The sequence below is a fragment of the Nesoenas mayeri genome (genome assembly GCF_963082525.1).
Source record: "Nesoenas mayeri genome assembly, chromosome: 3".
In the NCBI taxonomy this organism is placed as follows: Eukaryota; Metazoa; Chordata; class Aves; order Columbiformes; family Columbidae; genus Nesoenas; species Nesoenas mayeri.
This window is the reverse complement of record NC_137544.1, coordinates 114,322,413-114,341,751: the sequence shown is the minus strand read 5'-3', so window position 1 is coordinate 114,341,751 and position 19,339 is coordinate 114,322,413. Positions and strand designations below refer to the sequence as shown.

Here is a 19,339-nt window from a genome sequence, read left to right as displayed (position 1 = left end):
AATATCTCACACTATGCAGGAGACAGTGACTAGTAACCAGTAACCCAAACTCATCCGTGCGGTAAGTGAAAAGTGCCTCAAAGCTGATTACACTTCTCTATAATCCCATTATTTTACCCAGGAAACAGCCATTCTGAGGAACGACAGGATCTTGATGAGAAACTGCACTTTGTGAGAGCAGATATGGGATTCTCCAGTCTGGTCCTTCAAATAACAAGACAATGAATGAATGCTTCTAGTGACTGTTTCAGAAAATGAACCTTAGAAATAATGGTGACCAAAATCATTAACTTGCCAGAGCAAAATACATCACCCAGCCAACTACACCTCCCTGCAGATTTCTACTTGACGAAGAAAACCTAGTCTTCTGCCAGCTGGCAGGTTTGTAGCCACTTTACAGGTACATTAAAATATAAGCACAAGCTGAAATTCAATTCAGTATTGAATTAGGGAAACTGAAGGATAGATGAAGACTCACCAAGTAACTTGACTTTCTAAGCTCATGCTCACAACTACTTTCAGAGCAATAACTGTAAAGCTATTAGACATCATTTTTATTGCATTATCCAGAGATACAGTCAAAAACCTCTAGTGTGACCTCTGTGTAACACTATTTGGGATGTTAACTACTTTAAGAAGAATGGTCAAGGGCTCTGCAATAGCACTGAAATGAAGAAATTCCTTCTAGGTCAAGCAAGAGAATGAGAAGACTTAAAATAAATCACAGAAAAAAAACAAACCTGAAATTTGTCACCTAAGCAATGCAATAGCAAGTAAACCTTAAACAACAACCCGCCCCATCACATGATTCACTCCAAGATCCATGTTCATGACTTATTACACAATTAGCAGCACTATGACACCACACAGTGCAACTGCTCCATAATGCAGGAGTCTTACCAATAACCATTCATTTACTGTCTTCTCTAATTAAAAATGACTCATAAAATAAGCTGCATTGTATGATTAAGCTTTGAAAAAAACAAAGCAAATTTAGAGACACAAAATTAAATTTAACTCTATACAGTATCATGGTACAGATTTTGAAAATAAGTGCTGCAGATTGAACACGGGATTGAAAAGTTCTTTTGAAGAGGCAGAAAGGCCCTTCCTCTGTAAATCAGTGCAGTGACCCATAGAGTGAAAGGAAAAGCTGAGAGAAAACACATACAAGAGAAACCAATAAAAGCTAAATATTATTCCTGCTCCTGTCTTAGGGGTCACCATACCTTCACTATCACAATATGAAACCTGTGAGATCCTCTAAGGCTTAGAATCTGTTTTACAACACACAGCACACAAGTCCAGCACTGACTGAAGGAGAGAAGCACCACCGACCCCAGCACCGCATCTGGGCTGCAGTACTGGGTGCCACACCAAACAGCAACCGTGCCCCTGAAAATAGAAACTCAGATGCGACATCCCATGACATTGAATCCAGCTTCCTGAGAATTATTTACAAGCATCAAGCACCATCCCATCAATAACAAGGTTTTAACAACTTGAACTGGAAGGTTCTTCACAGTTTGCTTAGCTCCACAGTCAGACAGTAGTTTTCAGAATAAGGTTATTCACAGTTTACCCTTTGCCACTTAGTACACGGTGGCAAAGACTATGTTGATCACACCCGGCCTCTGCCTGCCCTGCTCTTAGGTTCTTTCTTTTCCATCATTTTCTAGGTGCATTCTGATCTAGCCCCATCCAAGTTGTTCTCCAATGTGCACTCTAGATGCCAGGTCCGGAGTCAATGTCTGTAATATTCTTTTGCCACAACATTTGCAAACTTCTGCTCACACTTCACCTGTTGGTGATTCCACTGCCTATCACAATTACCAGCCCTTTTCCCTTCTGCCATATGCTTTCCATTTCCTTCTCTTCTGTCTCTTGGCAAGTCATGGTTCTAGTTTGCAAATAAAACTTCTCCCTGCTACCAAAACACTACAAATAAAGAGCCTTATCAACACTTTAAGACTTACGCTGTCATCAGAGATGCTGAAAGGAAGAGTGAAGTATATATATATAGAATCATTTTTAAAATTTATAGAAACCATATGGTTAAATAGCAGGGGAGTATGCAAGGGGGAAAGCAAGAGGATGTGACAAAATTATTCACCAACCCTGACCCCTTCATCAAACTGACTCGGCTCCATCAAACTGCCTGAACTACTTGAAACCAAACTGCAATATTTTCCCCCTTACAATCTTCAGCAACTTTATTTTCATGTTTGTTTGTTGTTTGGTTTTTTCCCCCACTGAAAATGACAAGATACAGACTGACTTTCAGAACTTGGCAAATTATACTTATATTCAGAATTATAATTATATTCAGAACAAGGGAAGAAGTAAGAGCTCTACCAGTAGAATGTGAACATTTTCTACATTTCTCTTAAATTATATAATTAAAAAATAACTCTATCATGCACATTATGCACTTGTTTCACCAAAGAGTGTTTATCTCCTGGACTCATCCCAGGAGGCAGGTGATAAACTCTTGTCAATATAGTAAGCGGGGCGGACTGCCTCTTTTATAATGTGAGCTTAAGCAGCCTACTAGTAACCTTTACCATAGTGGCTCCTCCGCAAAAACTGGCATTATAAATGAATTAGACAATGTTTCTTTTTCTAGTCGGTAGAAGGGGTTGCAGTTGCCAGATGAAATGAAGTAGCTTCCTTTCACATTTCAGAAGCCTGGTTGTACACGCTTGGCAGGTCACTGCCTCTCAGTTTCCTAACTTCACCGAAGTAAACTTTCTTGTCATTACAAAAGAAACAGGCGAACCAATGCTCAAGACCATGACACAGTGAACTTCCCAGGAAAGGCCCCGCACCTTCTTATAACGGGGGAGCCACTTTCCGGCCCGCCGGGGAGCAGCGCTGCCGGTAGCCGCCCCGGCACCCCGAGCGGCTCAGCCCCCAGGTCCCGGGCAGAGCTGCCCCTCAGCCGCCACCGCCTGCACAGGTGCGACACGGAGTGTCCCGCACCCCCTGCGTGAGCTCCGCCACCGCCGGCGGCTCTGGCGCTGCAGCCCAGCGCCTGGGACCGCGCAGCCCCTGGGGAGCGAGGCGCAGGAAAGGCCGGGGCGGCCCCGCCACCGGGCCGCACTCACCTGCGGTTCATGGGCCGCACTCGCACGGCCACCTTCACCGAAGCCATGGCTCATCCCCGCCGGGCCGCTCAGACCCGCACCTGCTCCAGTCGCCACCGGCCCGGCCCAGCCTCGCCCCGCCCGGCCTGGCCTGGCCTGGCCCCGCCGCCGTCCCGCCCGCCGGGGCCGAGTCCAGGCCGGCTGCCGGCCTAGGCCATGTCGCTATGGCAACCGCCCCCCCAGCGGCTATGGGGGCTGTGCGGGGTCAAACAACGTCACAAAGCGCTGCTCCGTCCGGCCCCGCCCTCGGCCGCGGCGGGGGAGGAGGAGGAGGAGGAGGAGGAAAAAGGAGAAGGAAAAGAAAAAGGAAAAGAAACAAAAGAAAGAAGAAAGAAAAAGAAAAAAGAAAGAAAAAGAAAAAGAAAGAAAAAGAAAAAGAAAGAAAAAGAAAAAAGAAAGAAAAAGAAAGAAAAAGAAAAAGAAAAAGAAAGAAAAAGAAAAAAGAAAAAAGAAAGAAAAAGAAAAAAGAAAGAAAAAGAAAAAAAGAAAGAAAAAGGAAAAGAAAAAAGAAAGAAAAAGAAAAAAGAAAGAAAAAGAAGGCTGGGAGTGGATGCCTTGGGGAGGAAGGGTACGAGGGCCATACCCCAATGTTTATGTATATAGTTTATATATTATATATATTATCTATAATATACATGTATATATTTATATATTTGGAGGTGTGTGTATCTGCCTATACATACATATACATGTATATACACACAAACACCCCCTATCGATATGTATCTCCCCATTATCTATAGGGATATATACATAGTTGTAGGTGGGGATGGCTATATACATATAGACCTATATATATACCCCTATATACACCCCATATGTATCTCTCCTTATATATCTACACACCCCTGTGCATATACACACCTCTCTCGTCTGCCATTTGATTCAGCAATGAGTTAAATCATACTTTGCTTGAAACTCTCATTGGTTCAGTTGGCCCCATTAAATTACTACATTCTACATGAAACATCTGCAATTTCAGTGAGGAACAAGTAAGTTCTACAAGAGGAGGACCCGGGAGGAACCTGCCTTCTTAGGGCTGTGTCCTGTAGCTAAGCCGCTCAGTGGATGTTGGAAGGGTTGAGGCTTTAGGAAAGCCGCTCTATTCTCAGCCTGACTTCTGCAAAACTTGCCAGAAAGGGATATTTTTGAGACTTTCATACACAGATCATAGTGTGTAGACATCAAACCAAAAAAAAGCAAATCTAAAGGTATGTGAATATGCTTATCCACACCAACCACCTCAACTGCTTTTCTCTAAAAATCTGGTAGAAAATATAGCGTCGGTTTCTAAATGCTAAATATTTTACACTCAGAAACACCTGGCAAAGTTTGTAAACCCAAATCCACACCAGACCCAAAGCACACACATTCCTAAATACTCCTCTACTCCTGTGATAGAAATGTCTTTGATGAACACACGGTTCAGATACAGTTAATGAAGCATTTCCAAGGTTTTTTCTTGCATTATCACAAAGAGCCCCTCTGCTGCCCTTCACTTGGAGCTGGGAAAGCCAGTTCCACCTGCAGCAGAAATTATCCGCGGGTCTTAGAGGTGGCATCTAACAAGGTGGCATTTAACAAGGGAAAGTGTAGAGTCCTGCATCTGGGCAGGAACAACCCCAGGTTCCAGTATAGGTTGGGAAATTACATATTAGAGAGCAGTGTAGGGGAAAGGGACCTGGGGATCCTGGTGGACAACAGGATGACCATGAGCCAGCGCTGTGCCCTTGTGGCCAGGAAGGCCAATGGCATCCTGGGGTGTATTAGAAGAGGGGTGGTTAGTAGATCAAGAGAGGTCCTCCTTCCCCTCTACTCTGCCCTGGTGAGACCGCATCTGGAATATTGTGTCCAGTTCTGGGCCCCTCAGTTCCAGAAGGACAGGGAACTGCTGGAGAGGGTCCAGCGTAGGGCAACAAAGATGATTAAGGGAGTGGAGCATCTCCCTTATGAGGAAAGGCTGAGGGAGCTGGGTGTCTTTACTTTGGAGAAGAGGAGACTGAGGGGTGACCTTATTAATGTTTATAAATATATAAAGGGTGAGTGCCATGAGGATGGAGCCAGGCTCTTCTCGTTGGCAAACAATGATAGGACAAGGGGTAATGGGATCAAGCTGGAACACAAGAGGTTCCACTTAAATTTGAGAAAAAACTTCTTCTCAGTAAGGGTGACAGACACTGGAACAGGCTGCCCAGGGAGGTTGTGGAGTCTCCTTCTCTGGAGACATTCAAGACCCACCTGGACATGTTCCTGTGCCACCTCACCTAGGCGTTCCTGCTCCAGCAGGGGCATTGGACTAGATGATCTTTTGAGGTCCCTTCCAATCCCAAACATACTGTGATACTGTGATACTGTGATCTCTGAAGCTTCTGTGAATCTCCAGCCTGGTGGCAAGATGAGCAGCACTGCAGCTGACCAGCTCCTGACCACCGGCCTTCTGCACTTCCTTCTTACTCCTAATTGACCTCTTGCAATGGACCTACTCATTCAGAAACACCTTCAGACACATACCATCACTTCCTGGGGTTGCAAAACAGGTCCCAAACCCACGAGATGACAGGCTGGACCTTACTAATAACAAGTGGTACAAAGTCTTTCATTCAGGCCCTTTAATGCACACTTCCCCACGATGATGACCAGTTCCCTTTCCTTATGGTCACATGCAAATAGCCTGAAAGGGCAAGAATTAACGCCTCAGCCAATGGTTACATCTCATCTGCTATAATCCTTTCTTCCCATCACAGTTTGAAATATGTTTCCATTGTGCCAAATGGGGGACACATCGACCAGGACCTCTACCTCAGTGTGCTGAGATACCCTCCAGGCAGGCAGACAGTGGAGGGGACAGACGGTGGATGGGACAGACACACAGGCACCTCCCCATCCCGCAGGACTCACCATCGAGATGGAGCTCGTCATCAGCCCTGCTTCAGTTTGCTGATAAGCAAATCAGTATTTGCTAATTCAATGCAGAAAGCTCAACGCTTGCTGCTGAAGAGATTAAGAGGTTCCTCCATGGCCAATACTTGGGAGAAGGTATTATCTTGTCACAGATGGATCCACCAGGAAAGTTATCCATCTCTCCACTCCTCAGAATCCTTTGGGGACAACACTTGCTCAGCATCATCCTCCAGCCTGTTTCTGTGGGGCTTTTCTCACCTGACTTGCCATGCAGAGTCAGATGTTATTCTGCTGCGCGTTGTGAACTCCTTTATCTCAGCCAGGGGAATCGTCCTCTTCCTCAGGCTGCTCTGATTTTCCAATCTGCCAAAATCACAAGGAATAAACAGCATTGCCCATTCCCAGCAGCACACAAGCACTGTCCTTTTGATTCATATACACAATTTCCTTTCCTGAGTTCATGCCCAAGCCAAGCTTTGTGTCAATATTCATACCCACTTTGCATGGAATGCGTTTGTACATCTCCAGTTTGAACTCACACTTGTATTCAGATGGATAACTTATCAAGGGGACAAGTGCCCTGCTGCGAGCCCCAGCGAGTACCAGGGCTTCACTGCAGCTTCCTGATGGAAGTTCCAAACAGAGCCGCCTGATGGGTGAAAAATAAAGGATGTCACTGTATTAAGAATTAAACCAAGTGCTGCATGAATCCACACTAAACAAGGAGAATTATCCAATTTCCAGCAGGTCTCAGCATGCAGTATCAAGTAAAAAACAATCAAGATGTCAGCTTGAAATTCTCCTTGGGAGCTGTGCAGTTTTAATGAGCTACTACTGGTGCCAGGTTTTGGTATTTCCCCCTTCGCTCCTTCCTACAGTTGCCTTTTTCTTTTTAATGAAATGCCACGGACATGGAGGCGGACCATCGGCCAGGGTGCTGCCAGCAGCTCAGGATGGGAGCAATGAATTTGGGGCAGCCCCAGAGCTGACACTGCCAGCACCATCCTCAGCAGTGGCTCAGGGAGAGCAGCAGCAGCCATTGCAGAAGACACAGCAGGACCTGGTGCCTTTGGCAGCATCGGCAGCGGCTGCTGCTGTGCCAGGCTGTGTGCCAGCACTCTGCTTGCCACAACTGGGGAAACTGGCTTAAACTGAACAGTAGCGAGTGTCCGTTTCCCTCGCATCTTTGTCATCTGCATCCATCCCTCTCTTTGACCTTCATGGTTGGGGTTGTTCAGCCTGGAGAAGAGAAGGCTCCATGGGGACCTTATTGTGGCCTTAAAGGGACCTGTAAGAAAGACATGGACAGACTTTTTAGCAGAGCATGTTACAACAGGACAAGAGGTGATGGTTTTGAACTAAAGGAGGGGAGATTCAGGACAGACATAAGGAAGAAACGTTTTACACTGAGGGTGGCGAAACCCTGGCCCAGGTTGCCCAGAGAGGTGGTTGATGCCCCATCCCTGGAGACATCCCAGGCCAGGCTGGACGGGGCTCTGAGCAACCTGATCTGGTGAAGATGTCCCTGCTCATGGCAGGGCTGGCACTGGATGGGCTTTGAAGGTCCCTTCCCACTCAAACTATTCTATGATTCTGTGGTCATAATGGTGATAATATAAACCAGAAGGTGACCATTCCTTTCACACTTGGAGGAGGGACTACCAGCAGCTCATCTGGCAGCTGGATGTCATGGCTGGTGAACACTGCCCATCTTTCCAGGTGCATCCCTTCCTGGAGAGCCCTGTGTCCATCACAAATGTTTGGAGGCTGCATCATGAGAGGCTGGTACCTGAGACAGTGTCCTGTTTCCTGTGCAGACAGCACATGTGCAGGGATCCTCCAAACTCCTGGCTGAAGTATATAGGTGTCATGGTTTAACCCGAGCTAGCAATATAACCATGATAGCTGCTCGCTCACTCCCCCCAGACCCCACCCCTAAACAGGGGAGAGAATTGAAAGGAAGGGAGAAGCTCATGGATTGAGATAAACAGTTTAATAAAATAATGAAATTACACCAATATACTACTAATAATAATTTTATATATACATATAATGGAAATAGAATATACAAGATAATGCAAATATATAAGATAATGCAATTCCTCACAAAGTCCATCCACACCGAGCAGCCAGTCCCAGGAAGCAGAACCTGGTCCCAAACAGCTGATCACAAAGAGAGAATAAAGGAAAAAAAAAAAGGCAAAAAGGCCCAGAGGCATCTGCAAAACAGCAGAATGGCAAAAGGCCAAACTAGAACAGGTCTCCATCCTGAATTCAATCTGACTCCGTCCCTAGCCAGAAGGTCCCGACTCTCCTTAAATATGAAGCATAATGCTAACGGCACAGAATATTCTTTCTGATCGGTCTGGATGCCTCACACCTCTGGGCAGAGAGCTCAGGACCGTCCTTGGCTCCTGGACAACAACAATTAAAAACATTCACTCTGTCCGAAGTGTTATCTTCTTGTTCTTAAACTAAATCCAAATGATGGCTGTACTAGCTATGAAAAAGAAAGGTTTCTAGCTGCACGAGGGAAAATTGACTCATTTTCGGTTAAAACAGTGCAATAAGGAGATGTCTAGCTGGGTTGAAGGGTGTCTTTGCTGGCACCTCATCACCCAGACCTTTGTTTTAGCCACAGGGCAGGTGCAAAGGGGTTAAGGCCACCCTGGCTCTCTTGTTGGTTTGGGGAAGCAGACACAGCCCCTGGTCCCGCCACAGAGGGACCCAAGAAGCCACAGTGGCGTCGCTGTGGCAGGATGAGGAAACACCAAATTTGCACAAAAAGTTTCCTGTGGTCTGCCGGACCACACAAAAGAATGAAGTTTGTAAATACCCCTTGAGTTGGATCATCTTGGGGAATTAATCAAAGATTCAAACTGCTGGGTATACATCATCATTTTCAAGTTGTTGTGTTAAACTTGATCCCGAACTGAACCAGAACAGCTTCAGCCAAAGCGTAGTTAGAACTGAAACACAAAGTCACCAGCCTGACTCTGTGCTTCTTTGATCCACTGCTAATGGGTTAATTAATTCTTCCATGAGTTGAGTTTCCTTTTGCTTTGCTTTCCACCTCCATTTAGTTTCAAAGTGTTTTAAACATACTTCATGTGGGAATAAGCAAATAAGGTACATAACAATGGAGAAACAAGTTTACTGCTTATATCCTTATATATATTCTATAGAAGACAACTTTCTTCTTTGACACATAATTGTCACTTTGATCTCTAACAGGGAAAATGCAGACACTTAAATTCTATTTTAAAATATTAATGAGAGATGGCTTTGCACAATAGAAGTTTGCCCTACACAGAAACTTTTCTCATTACAAAGAGCACTCATGAGTTTCACAGACTATGCTCTAGCATTTTAAATGTGCTGTTGGCTTCTTAAAAATGAGGTTGTTTTCGTCCCCTCTCCTGCTTAACTTGCAGTTAAGGAGCCTGACAAGGAAAAGTATGGTACAGAGAAGTGGAAATGAAGAATAAGTGGTTGTAGTTGACATTTAATTTCTGCACAGTCGGAAACAGAAGTGAGATTGTCTATTGTTCAACTCATTATTTTTCCCAGCCACCCAAGAATGGAGCAATTTGTTGTTTCTTTATTAAATATAATAAGGAGATGTTCTGATAATTTCTCCATATCAAGTTCTTGTTATTTACAATTCATGGATGGTGCCAGCCTCTGAGCTCTCTCATTTGCTCTGTTTTCTGGTGTATCTTTCAATTAACATAGAGGCAATATGTTATGTCCAAAAGGTAATATGACGGGGCTTGATAAGCAAGCAAGCCACAGAAAGATTTAATAACGTTTAATGAATTATTGCAGTGCCGTGTTTGAGACGTTCTCTCAGCAGCACCCTGGGATTTACACAACACATCAACATGTCACTACTTGGGATCAAGAACAGCTGTATACATCAAGGCTATGTCAGGGCCAAGTTCTTGCGTACGCCAGTGCAGTTTTATCCACGAGGCTAAGGGAATTCCTTGCACACAGCACTGCCATTTATTCCTGGCTTTTTAAAACTCAAGCACTGCATTCCCCCTTGCTCTTCCCTCTGAGACCCCTTTTATCGCCTTTATTTGTATTAAAGATGGAGGAGGTTTGGGGCTGCAAAGTCTCTTCCAGACTTTCCAGTGAGACACAAGACTGAGGACCTGTTGCCATCTCGCATCCCCAGCCATGCTGCACCTCAACGAGACACAGAGCTGAAGGGACCAAAGAGTTTAGGAACAAGAACTGTTTCTTCACTCTGCATCCTGAGAAGCGAAGCAGATGATGCTGATGCCAACATCCTCACCAAGCAAGACATAAAGGTTGTGAAAAGCATCTGTCTAGCATCTTAAACCCAAGATCTCAGCTATGGTTGCTGTCAGGGTATGGAGGTTTAAGGCAGGAAAGGGTCCTTCAGGTATCCACCTTGGAGGACATCAGGCTGCAGACAGAAACCATGAGTTGCATGGAAGAAATTAAAAAGCAAGAGCAGCTTTCCTAGAGGCCAAAAAGGTTTGGTTGATAGCATACGGGAAAGGAATAATAATTAAGCTTGCTTTCTGTATTTCCAATGTTATTTCTATTCCTTCTCATGGCAAAGTCCATTTTCTTTTACCTAGATTGGTTCAGGGAGGAAATTAGTGAGTGATTTATACTGTGGGTTTAGGGCAACTGATAATGAGTGACTGCTTGAGGCTGGACACTGGAAGGTCACAGGCACAAAAAGTATCTCTGTGTGTGTTTCACACTAAGTTTGTTCCTTGATCTTCAGCAGTTACTGGATTTCCAATGGAAATGAAGGTTAGCATTATAGCCAAGCTCAGAATAAAATAAGAACAACCTGGGAAAATATAAATTGATGCAAAGCTGAAAGTAAAACACTGAAAATCATTGAGAAGTCTTGTACTGACTTCAGTGCAATTTGATCAATATCTACAGGGAAAAGCAGACAAATACATTCTTGGAATAATGTTCCCTGAGAAAACAGTTAGAGGATTTGGATAAGCCAAATTTGGAGAGAAATAAAGAGATTATTCTGAGTTAGTACAGAGCACATTTATGTCCTAATACACTGCTTCTACATGAAATCTTGTTGTATTTAACATTAAGATTAGGATCAGTGGAAAAATAGACTGGAGTACGGGTCAGCCTTCTTAATAAGATAAGTCTTTATCTGTAATCCCCAGGGAAAGAGACAGTATAGGACTGAGCTGCTGAATATGGTAATATCCATAAGAAAACTATTTGAGGAGGTACTTGAAAGGCAGTACACACATCTTCAAAGGATCTACAGGTTCCTCTTGACTGGAATGAAATATTTAGGCAGTCTGGAAAGCAGTTTTCCTGTTACTCGCTCATGAAAATAAACATAACCTTCATTCTAATCAGGCTAGTAAGCCAAGTCTACCACACAGCCTGGCAGCGTGCAAGTCCTGCTGAGAATTTCAAGGGGTAAAAGAAATGGCAAGAGAAGAAACAGCAAACAGAAGTGAAGGTGCGATGAGAGATGGGGCTGGGGAGGGCAGGGGGGCTCCTGCTGAAGAAAAGAGCCCATGGGAAGCACCAGGAGAAAGAGAATGACTGACTGATGAATACAAGCTGTGTTTTTGCACGGGGTGGGCAAGGGAGGATTCAGCCTTTTGGGGGAACATCCCGAGAAGCCCACTGCTCACGTCCATCCCTGCACTTCCCGCACATCCCCTGGAGATCCACTGAACTGACTCCACTTTTGTTGTCCAAAAGATAAATTAGCTTCAAAGGCCAGTTTTCCCTGAATAAGGAGTAATAACTGCAGGACTTGGCCTCTTTTGAAAGGCAGATGGATGGGTAGAGTTGGTGTGCTCTCCAAAATCGCTGTCTGTGTTGCTCCAGCTGCAGAGCAGCCTCCACGATGAGGGCATCCCTTTAGGGCCTGCCAGGGTACCAAGCCCATGAAACACACTCCCAAACACAGCCCTCAGCAGACAGCTTTAGATGACTTCATTCAGTGACGCAAAAAGGATTTCGTATACTGTTCATGAGCAGAAGAGTTGTTCAGATAGTCATTAAACAGCCCACTCAAACAAAACAAAACCCAACCAACCAAAAAAAAACCAGATTTGGGGAGTGGTATATATTTTTAAAAGTGTTTAGGGGAGAATTTAGCAAGAAACTAACATCACCAGAAACACTTCTTCCTTCCAAGTTGCCAGTGTTACCCGCTCCCAGTTCCTTTCAGAAACAACCCTCAATAATAAGAAACTACTCATTTATTATTAAGTAGTCTTTCAACTTGCAAAAATTATGTCCTTTTTAATAACATCCGCAAAGGGCTTAGGCAATGCTCGCTGCAATTTACGCACAAATCAAGCCAAGCAAAGTATTTTAATAAAACTACAGCTTGTCATTCTTACTTCATTGTGCTTCTTCAACAAGATAGAATTAGATTAGGATCACACAAACCAGAACAAGAAAAACAGGTTTTATGTGTCAGTAACTGCATATAGAAGATGTATTTAACATGAATAAAAAGTATGCACGTTCAAAACAAATGCAGAACCTATTCTCCCTCTAGTGGTAGATGTTGCTCCTTAAAAAATATAAAAGAAAAGGCATGGAGATAAATCACACCACGCTGGAAAAGAAAGAACGAGTGAAAAACACCCGAAACTGCTTTTCACATTTCAAGTGTCTACTATTTTGGTCAGCAATGTCTCACTAACAGATCTAATGCTGCTGGTCAAGGGCAGGACACCAAGATCTTGCACATCCTCCTGCATCAGCTACAGCAAGAATCATCTGGTTTAAAACCACATCCAAAATTATTTAGTTGGCGAGGGGCCAGCTGCCTTTCAGTTGCTGAAAAAAAGCACAAACCCCATTTCTAATCTGCCATATAATGATTACATTAAAAAGTTGCCCCTCTTCGCTACAGTTCAAAATAGAAGAAACACTAAGTTACGAACGTGTTTTTGCTAAGTACTTCAATTGATACAGCTTCCTATATTTGACATGAGGTATAACCAGTATTACAATTATTCAAAGTAATATGACTTTCTTATTGGCAAAAAGTTGTGCGTATAAACACATAAAACACTAATACGGTATTTTACTGATACTTGACTGCATAAAAAAACCTGATAGCATTTGTTGGCTGTGAGAAGCATCATCGCTGCTATAATGATGATGGCATATTTAGAAAATTTACATGGGATATTGTTGCACACATACTTTCAGATGATAAGCGTTGCCAGAGAGAATTTATGTTTCCCCTCCTTGCCTTGGGATAAACATGGTAACATTATTATCGGCAATAACAATTTATATTGCTATATAAAATGTCTGGAGTACCCACTCAGTCAAGCCAGAAAGCCCATGGCAGCAGATACGTTGCAGCAGAGTTCCTTCCATGCCAGGAATGCACAACCCGAACAGGGAAGACAGGTAAAAGAGCATGGGAAGAAAGAAGGGAAAGGAGACACACAGAGTCACACAAGCAGTCAATGAGCACCTAAGAACACAGGTTTTATGAACAGAGGTTTTAGGCACCATGTGCTCACAGCCCAACATCAGGGTCACACAGACCTGACGGAAAGGGCAGAGCCAGAGCTCAGTGTATGTCGTGTTAGAAAACCAAGGAACAGTCCCCTGTGTCCCCCTATCTAATCCTTCCACTGCTTAAAAAGAAGCAAAACACTAAGGATATAATGTTATGCATATGTTTTATCTCGTGTACCTGCCCAATCTGGCATGCCACGGAGAAATAGGCCCTGCCTCTAAACAAAAGCCAACTTGCTCATGTATGAAATTGAGTCTAGTAAATCAATAAAGTCCTGAAATTTAAGTCGGTGCAATTTTAAGGTGTATTTACCATTCAAAGGCTGAAATAAAACACCTCATAACAGTGTTTAGTCAGAAGGCACATTGCTAATCCCATGTGGAAAAGCAGCGGTAATCAGCCTGTTCCTGCACACTTTCCAGCGAAGGAGAAGCCCTGGACAGTAAAGGCTAAATCCAGATCACAGTTTTCAGCCATTATGTTTGTAACGTAGCCCTAAATCAGCTGTCAGCTAATACGAGTCCCAAAAGACGTCCCTTTGACTAAGAGCATCTTGCTTGGTCACATCACCATGGACATCTTCCAGCTGTCCACCCACCACCAAGCAGGCCAAAGCTGGCGTTCATGTCGCTGAGCAAAGGCATCCTCCTAAAGGCAGGGCAGTAGGCACTTTGCCATTAGAGAGGCTGTACCCATTGCAGTGGTTTCACACAGCCTTAGGGAACCATCCTTAGGGAACCATCTTACTTCCCACTTTCTCTCTGAAGCTGTTCAGATGAGGCGTCTAACACAAAAGCAAACTCAACACTTTGGGCCTCTCTTTTGGTCTGCTTTGTCTTTTCTCAGAAGCTCCCCTCCAAGGAATGAGTTCTGCCTCTTTAATCTCCCCATTTCCACATCCCATTGGCTGGAAAGGTCAAAACCACAGGCACATTTACCGAGGCTCCTTCCTTCAGAAGCCGGATAATACCTTTCACAAGATTGTTTTTGCTTCTCTCAAGAGATATTTACCAGAGGTTAGTGCACTTTTTTTTTCTTTGGAGATGATTGCTATCAGCACTGGAAGAGCTTCCTAAGATTGCTAAAAGGAAATGTCATATCACGGTATCTAATTTCCAAAGTGATGGTACAAAACAGCCTCTCTGCATGCGACCCCAGAGCAGTGCTCAGGAGCTCTGTATCACTTTCCATCATGGGAACTTTTGAGTATTATTCCAAATTTAAACACTTCTCAAGGAGCGCTATTTGAATAATTAAGAACCAGATGTAGGTTTGCTGCTTTCAGGATGATTGCAATTGAAGACACATAAATGGCAGGCCAGCTGTCAGAAGACGAGCGAGCTTTCCAGGGTGACGGGCACAGATAATGGCAAGCGCTGCTGCTGCTCACCCCTACGTCCTTATCCCCAGGGTTGTTTCAGCTGAGCTATACTTTCCACTGAGCATTTATAAAAGATGTATGGAGTCATTTTACAAGAGCCATGCACACGAAGATTGCTTTTCTTGAAGATTAAAGAACAGAAGAACTAAAAGCAGGCTAGGACTTTCATTATAATCAGCCCTCTGCCTTGCAAGGAGTCTCCTGTATGAGAGTCCAGCAGAGCTCAAGGACACTGAGATTGTTCAATGTATTCCTTTTAGACACATATAAACAAATTATTCTGAAGGAGTGGTAAAAACCAAAGAAGCAGATTCATAAAACTTTACAAGATTTCATTGCCCTAGCTAAGAACTGACGCTAATCCCTTGAGAGGCAGCAGGACAACATAAAGTGCCCTATACAGAACAAACCTTTAAGAAACTCTACCGTATTATGAATGCACAAATATGAACCTTATGTCTTTCCCACTAGAAAATATTACACATGATAAACAAAAATAAAAGCCCTCAAATTTAGGTGAAATCCTGACCACTCCATCTGCATCACTGGAACTTACCACAGTCTTGTCTTAATTCTGCTCACAGGCAAGCCTATCTAGAAAAGCCCAGTCACAATTTACCAGGTTTTTTCTTTGCCTTTTGCAGTAAAACATGAGCATCCCTCTGCTTTTTAACTAACAATAACACCTGATGGTCCCTGATCCTTGCAGAGGCAAGTCACCTTAGTTACACTCTCCTTATGTCAAAAGCAAACAGCACAAACACTTTATTCACTAGTATATCCCACAAAACTGTATTCTACAGGGTAGAGGAGATTTTTTTCAGAGCCCTTGCATGATGCTGTTGTTGGCTTAAGCTTTTCTAATGTTCCACATTTCTAGAAAACCATTAGCAAAATGACCTTCCGAAATTTCCGTCAGCCTGTGCAGGCATTCATGTTTGCAAATGATAGAGATCTCATGTCTGCAAAGCACGGGATTAATGCCGCCGCCCCGTAGCCCTATCATCAAGCTGGCATCCCTATACTTTCATTACCGTTTCCTGGCAACAAAGCACCGAGGCACTTTTATGAATGCTAACAATCCGTATTCATCCCACCGGCAGACCTTTCCAGAGAGCCCTGCTGAAATGAATGAGCGGATCAGCGGTATCAGCTCCTGCAATACCAGACTCAAACACAAAATCTTCTCTTTTTTTCTCTCTGCACAGAGAAAGCACTATTAATGTGACTTTTTTATCTAAAAATCACTTCTATTTTTCTTTCTAGGGATTTCTTTTTTGAGTCATCCCATATTATTTCACCCCAAACACATAACAATCCCAGTTCTGTTCATATTGCATAGAACAAGCCTGTTTTTATCAGGAAGTTTGGCTTTATCAGCTGGGTGGTTTGATGGTTGGGGTAATTTTTTTACAGTTTGCAGGATCAATGTGTGGCAATGTGACAAATCTACTGCTGGGCATGTAACAGGTCTTTATTTTAAAAAGGAAAATAATTAGCATTTCCATTTTTCAACGGAGATGCAGGGAAAAGGAAGGGAAGGGAAGGGAAGGGAAGGGAAGGGAAGGGAAGGGAAGGGAAGGGAAGGGAAGGGAAGGGAAGGGAAGGGAAGGGAAGGGAAGGGAAGGGAAGGGAAGGGAAGGGAAGGGAAGGGAAGGGAAGTTTTGAAATATATGGGAAGAGAAATGAAAAGATAATTATTCCCTGTTCTTGGTTACGGAGAACTTCTACCAGGATTCTGATACCAGGAAGCTTCTCTCTTTCATTTCCATTATGCTGGTTATATTAGATTATGCAGGGTACCTGCAGTCCTCTGATGAACATCTCATTTCACTCTCACTCCTCACAACTTCCCTCCTCAGCCCTGGTAAGGCTTTGGTTAATGTTGTGGTGTTCTAACAAATGAACAGACCCTTACACACTGTGCCTGCCTTGCCCAAGGGCTTGCTCATGCCGAAATGCTGTCAGCTCCACAGCATACAGAGAAGATACATTGCCTGGTCTCATCATCAAGAAAAAACACTTTATTTACAAATAATTAATACATGTGCTTGTACCGGTGTTGTCTATATTCTTAATACTGCAGTGTCTTAAGGCGAAGTTTATTTGACTTGTAAAAGGTCTGAGCATACCCTGGAACAGTAAATTTTCTGTGCTTTTCCCTCTGGCAGCTGGCTCCGGTTTGAAGTCAGAGCAAAGAAACCTTGTCATTAACATAGCTCTGTGATTGTCTGCATAGTGAGTTTTCCCCCCTCAGTGATTGTTTTCTTGGAGAAAACTAAGTAGTGAGAAAGTGAGTAATGTGTTTCAATCACACTTAGCAGACCTAAAGGGTTAGCTGCCCCTTTTTGTAATATACAGCTGTGGCTGTGTTAGCCTAAAATGAGTTTAAGATGGATTCCCTGCAGAAATGGTTCATGGCATATCATCTGGCTGCTGAGCAGTATTTCTTAGGGTGACAGCATACCCAGCCGACTCACTCAAAGGCTTTAATTGTCGAACAAAATCAGCATGGGGATGTTCCCTGTGTATAAGCAGATGTCCCACAAAAACAAATAACATTTCTGAAGGACTCACTGGAGAAGGGAAATTCAACCCCTGACGGATGAGCCTTGACACAAGCCACCGCTGTGGACATTCATACACACATGTGGTCTCAGTACACAGGAGCAAGACACCGTTATGGCCAAAATGGACCAGGGAAACTCACATAGGGTGCAGAGATGTGAGCACCAAGCACAATAAACAATATTGATCCTCTCCTCATTGATAGGCCCACTTAAGCTAAAGGACAGGCTACTCCCTCCTCAGGGTATGCATTTCTTCCTTCAACTGTCACCCGAAATTGAGAGTTCAAAGTTTACTGAGCTCCAAAGGGGCAATGTCAGTCCCAAGCCTTGTTCATTGCTCAGCTATAACAAGCAGGCATGGATGCAGCATGATAAAGTCCAAATACAACCGATTAGCTGACTCTCCTTCAGACACGGTTTTAGATGTCAGTTCCCCCTCACAGTTCCTGTTTTCAGGAGATTAGAAGCTGATTTACCAGCGCTGCAAAGCTTCAGGCTGTACCTCACAGGGCTGTCTGCAGATCAGCAGCTTGTGCTTGGACACAGACCCAAATCCAGTATAAGATAACAGGATCAGAAACAGGTTTGTACCTTTATTTAATATTAATAATATTGCATGGAACAGGCTACTGAGATTTCATCTCTGGCACAGAAAATGCATTCAAATTTCGATTTGTTGTTACTTGTGAATGGTTAACACCGCTTTATTCTTAATGCAGTGTTAGGAAGGGCTAAATATTCACAGCGACTGATAAACTAGTTAAAACATAGACCAAAAAGCCTCAAACTCTAAAAATATTTTACATTCAGCAAACAGAAAGAGACTACACATTCTTTTTTATTGTTTAGCTGAGATGCCGTATAATTTGGAAAAGGTAGTATTGGATTTCTAACACTTCAGTGCAGGTTTAGGAGAGTGGAGTCTAGAAGGCAGCGCTGTATTTTGAGGCAATGCTACCCAATAGGTGCATCTTCACTGATAAACTCATACAAGCTTGCTCTGCCCTCCTGGTCCTGTCCTGTGGATGGAGGAGATCTGGGAAGATCACTTTTCTCATCTGTCTTATGACTTTTTCACGCCTTCTTAGATGGTTTCCATACCTACCTGAATCAAGTGGAAGAGCGAAGAGCGATGAAACGCTGCCATCCAAGTACCTGAGATCACCAGTGGTTTTGCAGAAGTCATCCTTCTGTGCTTTTGTCACCCTGATCTTATTGCTTCATGAGCTTGCTAAGCTACTGTCTGAGCAGAAATGTCTCGCTGTGCTGGAAATCACACCTTTGGCAGCGACGTAGACTTACCTTCGGATAGCAACCGCAAGATCATATCTGCATATTTATCTGGAAATTACTAACCTCAAGATAATGAAGTTGTATCAGTTGAATGGGATTCTCCCGGATAAACTATCACACAGATTTAAGGAGGCAGAAAGAGGAGTATGGGCAGACTTCATAGTTTCTCTGTCTTGCAAGAAAAGAACAAAATTCCTTTTTTTAATAAAATTTTTCAGTGCTTGAAAATGTCCAAGTGTTTTATCCATTTTATAAATAACAAAACCTTTTATAAAAAAATTACTGTAATTTATAAAAATACTCTTAAACTGAAGTTTTTTTTGTCACCACTACTTTTCTCTTGAAAAATTACAACCAGTTGTATGTGAAATAATTACCTTTCAGGCTGAAAACAGGAAATTTCTATTTGATTTAGGATGCTGACTGCTTAATATTGTATAGACTTACTTTGTAACTAGAAGTGTGGTGGAAAGGATTGTCTTAATCCACCTGTGCACTTAATTTTAAGCCAAAA

At 43.4% G+C, this 19,339-nt stretch overlaps 1 protein-coding gene across 4 annotated transcripts in view; it reads right to left on the bottom strand.

Annotated features, from left to right (window-relative positions):
* The window catches only part of KIF16B (kinesin family member 16B), a 135,660-nt gene extending 131,683 nt beyond the window's left edge, over positions 1 to 3,977 (bottom strand). For all 4 annotated transcript variants that reach the window (XR_013921984.1, XR_013921985.1, XM_080341996.1 and 1 more), the window contains exon 1: positions 3,108 to 3,977. Coding sequence is in view for 2 of the 4 variants with exons in the window: in XM_080341997.1 (XP_080198123.1) it covers positions 3,108 to 3,161 (54 nt within the window). In the remaining 2 variants the exon portion in view is untranslated. The remainder of the gene's footprint in view (positions 1 to 3,107) is intronic.
* Positions 3,978 to 19,339: the final 15,362 nt, after the last annotated feature.